This window comes from Vigna umbellata, chromosome 9 (genome assembly GCF_029865625.1).
Source record: "Vigna umbellata cultivar VRB3 chromosome 9, Vumbellata_1.0, whole genome shotgun sequence".
NCBI lineage: Eukaryota > Viridiplantae > Streptophyta > Magnoliopsida > Fabales > Fabaceae > Vigna > Vigna umbellata.
In genome coordinates, this window is record NC_142173.1 from 31549460 (window position 1) to 31552676 (window position 3217).

General features: G+C 37.9%; 1 protein-coding gene across 1 annotated transcript; it reads left to right on the forward strand.

Annotated features, from left to right (window-relative positions):
* The first annotated feature begins 1517 nt into the window (after window positions 1-1517).
* LOC124821082 (ethylene-responsive transcription factor ESR1-like) lies at window positions 1518-3007 on the forward strand. Its single transcript, XM_047292897.2, has one exon. The coding sequence runs from the start codon at window positions 1588-1590 to the stop codon at window positions 2788-2790; it is 1203 nt and encodes a 400-aa protein (XP_047148853.2). The 5' UTR covers window positions 1518-1587; the 3' UTR covers window positions 2791-3007.
* The last annotated feature ends 210 nt before the right edge of the window (window positions 3008-3217 follow it).

A 3217-nucleotide genomic window follows, 5' to 3' on the forward strand; every position in this document is an offset into this window, starting at 1 on the left:
GCCTTTCAAAAGTCTTCGGTTGTAGGACGATGGTGGTCCGAAGTCACTAGGCCTATTAATTAAAATAGAGATGCCAAAAGTTCAGAGGGTATAAAGGTTAGTAATGTTCTTTTGAAAAGTAAGATATCTAAGAAAGCTATATATTCATGCCTGCTTCATAGAACACTGTATAGTGCGATCAAGGACAGACAAAGAAGAAATTATCATTCTGTCATGCATGCACATTATGCAGGGTTGTTCCATACTCTTGCAGTAATTTACTGTACTCTATTAACCACAGATTACCTTCAAATTAATAACAACGTTGACGGGGAGAAAGGAGACATAACGTTAAACTTTTTAATATGTGTGAAAAGTCATACCAACAGCATCAGAGTTTTTATCATTTTTTTATTGGATAAAACTTATTAAATATAGAGCCCCTTTCATAAACTCTCACGACCTTTAATAAATTTTAATAATTAATAGGAATTTATTTAAGAGATTCTGTATAAGATATGATATCATGGTTTGACTTGGATACTTTTTAAGTATGGTTGGTATTAGTTAAGCTTTGATATTTAGTAACTTAGGTTTTTATCCCTCCTCGTGTATAATGTTCTGTATTAACCTTCATTGATATCTATGGAGGGAAACCGTGTTCAAAGATATTGAAGCTAAGAGAACTCTGAACGTTAGTGTTACGACTAGAAATAAGAGAACCTAATTATTGAAGTGAATACAATATTAAAGGTCGAGTCATTAGCTGAAAAATGGATTGGTAAATGATGAGAGGTAACATTATCATTAGCTTCTTGAAAAAAAAAAGAAAAAAAAACTAATTTGATACAAATCAAGGAAATCGATTTGTTATATTAAATTTTACTAAGTTTTTAAAAAAGAACTTTCTCCTACAATAAAGAAGACTTGTTAAGATATAACATAGTGAAAGTTGTTAAGATTTGAAAACATAATGTGATTTCTTTTGCTTACAAATAAGATAGAATGTAGAATGTCATAGGCTTTTTAAGTGATAAGAAACAAAAAGAAAAAATTAATTTGTAAACTGTATCTCGGGGATGACGTCGCTCTTGAAAATAATGTTACTTGTAATTTATAAGCAAATCCGAAGGTTATATGTCAGAGTAAATAACTAAATATTATTTAAGACAGACACTTAGCTAAAAGTAGTTAATTATAAAAGCATAAAAGCATATCCATACACATTTAATATTTTACTTAATCACTAATTTTCTTAAAACTAGTCCGTGAAAATCCTGAAAAAGAAAAAATAAAAAAGAAAGAAAAGTCGGTATTTCTAGATTTGTGTCATCTTTTTGTCTTCCTTCTCTGATTTATCGATTCCTGTGTTAGACATGCATGATTAAATCAATCACTTTCCCAATAAAGAAATATATAAAAATGAAAAAAAACTTCATCTACTTCACCATGTTGCCGTGTGCAATAACTCTTCTTCACGCACCAGCTCTATAAATAAGACCAAAACGCACCGAATTCAAGGCAGCATCAAACCAAAACCCCTCTTTCTCCCTTCGCAAAATAAGTTTACTATTGATAGTACTATTTTTAACACTTTCCGAAAAACTCATGGAAGAAGCAATGAGGCGTCTCAACGGTGTGGCTCCGATTCTCGGACCCGACCCGAAAGAGTCATCTGTCGGTGAAAACCCTAAACGCTCCACCGCCGTCAACAAGCGGACTTTAAGAGAAGACGGCGGCGGCGGAGCCATGAGGTATCGTGGTGTGAGGCGCAGGCCGTGGGGACGTTATGCCGCCGAGATTAGGGACCCTCAGTCGAAGGAGCGACGGTGGCTGGGAACCTTCGACACCGCGGAAGAAGCTGCCTGCGCCTACGACTGCGCTGCCCGAGCCATGCGCGGTCTCAAGGCTCGCACCAACTTCGTGTACCCCACTTCTCCGCAAGCTTCTTCCGCCACAGCCGACCACTTCTTTCATTCTTTTAGTAATAACAACTTCACCAAACACTCTCCGTCACTACCCTTTGCCAGCCACCGTAGCCGCCACTCAACTGGTTCCGCCAGCTGCTTTGACTACCCTACCGCCGTTGACTTTTCCTTTTCCAACCCGCGAAACCCTTCTTCCTCACTCAACATGCTTCTCCTTCGCGACCTCATTAACACTTCCTCAAATAACCCTTCCTTGCTTTCTTCTTCCACCCACAACTTCCACGACCAGTTCTACAACAAGGGTTCTTCTACTTTTCCATCGTTACCAACTGTTTCTTCTTCTTCATCTTCACCTTTTATTCCTAGTTATTCGGTGAGTTACCCTTTGGAAGGCGCTTCGTCTGTTAACGTGAACACGGTCTGTGGAACTAATTTCACTGAAAAAGGTGATGATGACAGTGGGTCTGGATTTTTCTCTCGAGAGTCTTCGGATTCGGGATTGTTGGAAGAGATAGTTAACAAGTTCTTGCCCAAAGCGAAGCCTAATAAATGCGAGAGTTTGCCAAAAATGGAGAGTGTCCGAAACCCTCAGGAGTCCGTTCTTCCTTCTCTTATTTCTGAATCAACACTTGTTTCCACCGCGCAATGCTATGATGACACGAAGAAGGGGTTTCATAAGAATGAGAGTTTCGGCTTTTCTTTCGATCATCAGGGTCTTCCCATGCAGAAATTTGACAACGTTAATGGGTTTCATCACTTGCAGGGTATGGCTATGGGGAATGAACAAACCATGACGAATCATGCAGAGAATTGCATCGTTGAAGATGTTTTTCAGTACCAAGAGCTTCTTAATTCTTTTGCAATCAGGATGCAAAATGCTTAGTGTGTGTTTCTGATATTAGTTGTATACGTGGTCAGGTTGTTGAATCTGCCTCTTCACAACTTTGGATTGTTCTTTCAATTTGAAACTAATTAATCTTTAGGGTTTTGTTGTTCCTAGGTTCTACCAGGTTAATTAGTTTGCTTGTAGTATGCCTCTGGCTGGCTTCTATTATGTATGGAAATTTAAAAGCAATATATTTTATTATCGGTATGTTGGAACTGGACAATGTTGAAGTTGTGTGTAGTTTATCATTGTTTTTGGTTAAACACGCCTATACCCTCTCAACTACTCTAAGGATCGTTTTTGTTTTTACACTGAAGATTGTAACGAGAACGATGCACTCAAGAGTAAAGTTATCTATGTGTTTGTTTGCTACATGATCATAACTTAAGCGTTGACCTTGAAACTAGAAAACTTTGTCTGATTG

Coding starts and splice junctions, on each gene's coding strand:
- LOC124821082 (XM_047292897.2), top strand. CDS start 1,588: ATGGAAGAAGCAATGAGGCGTCTCAACGGTGTGGCTCCGATTCTCGGA.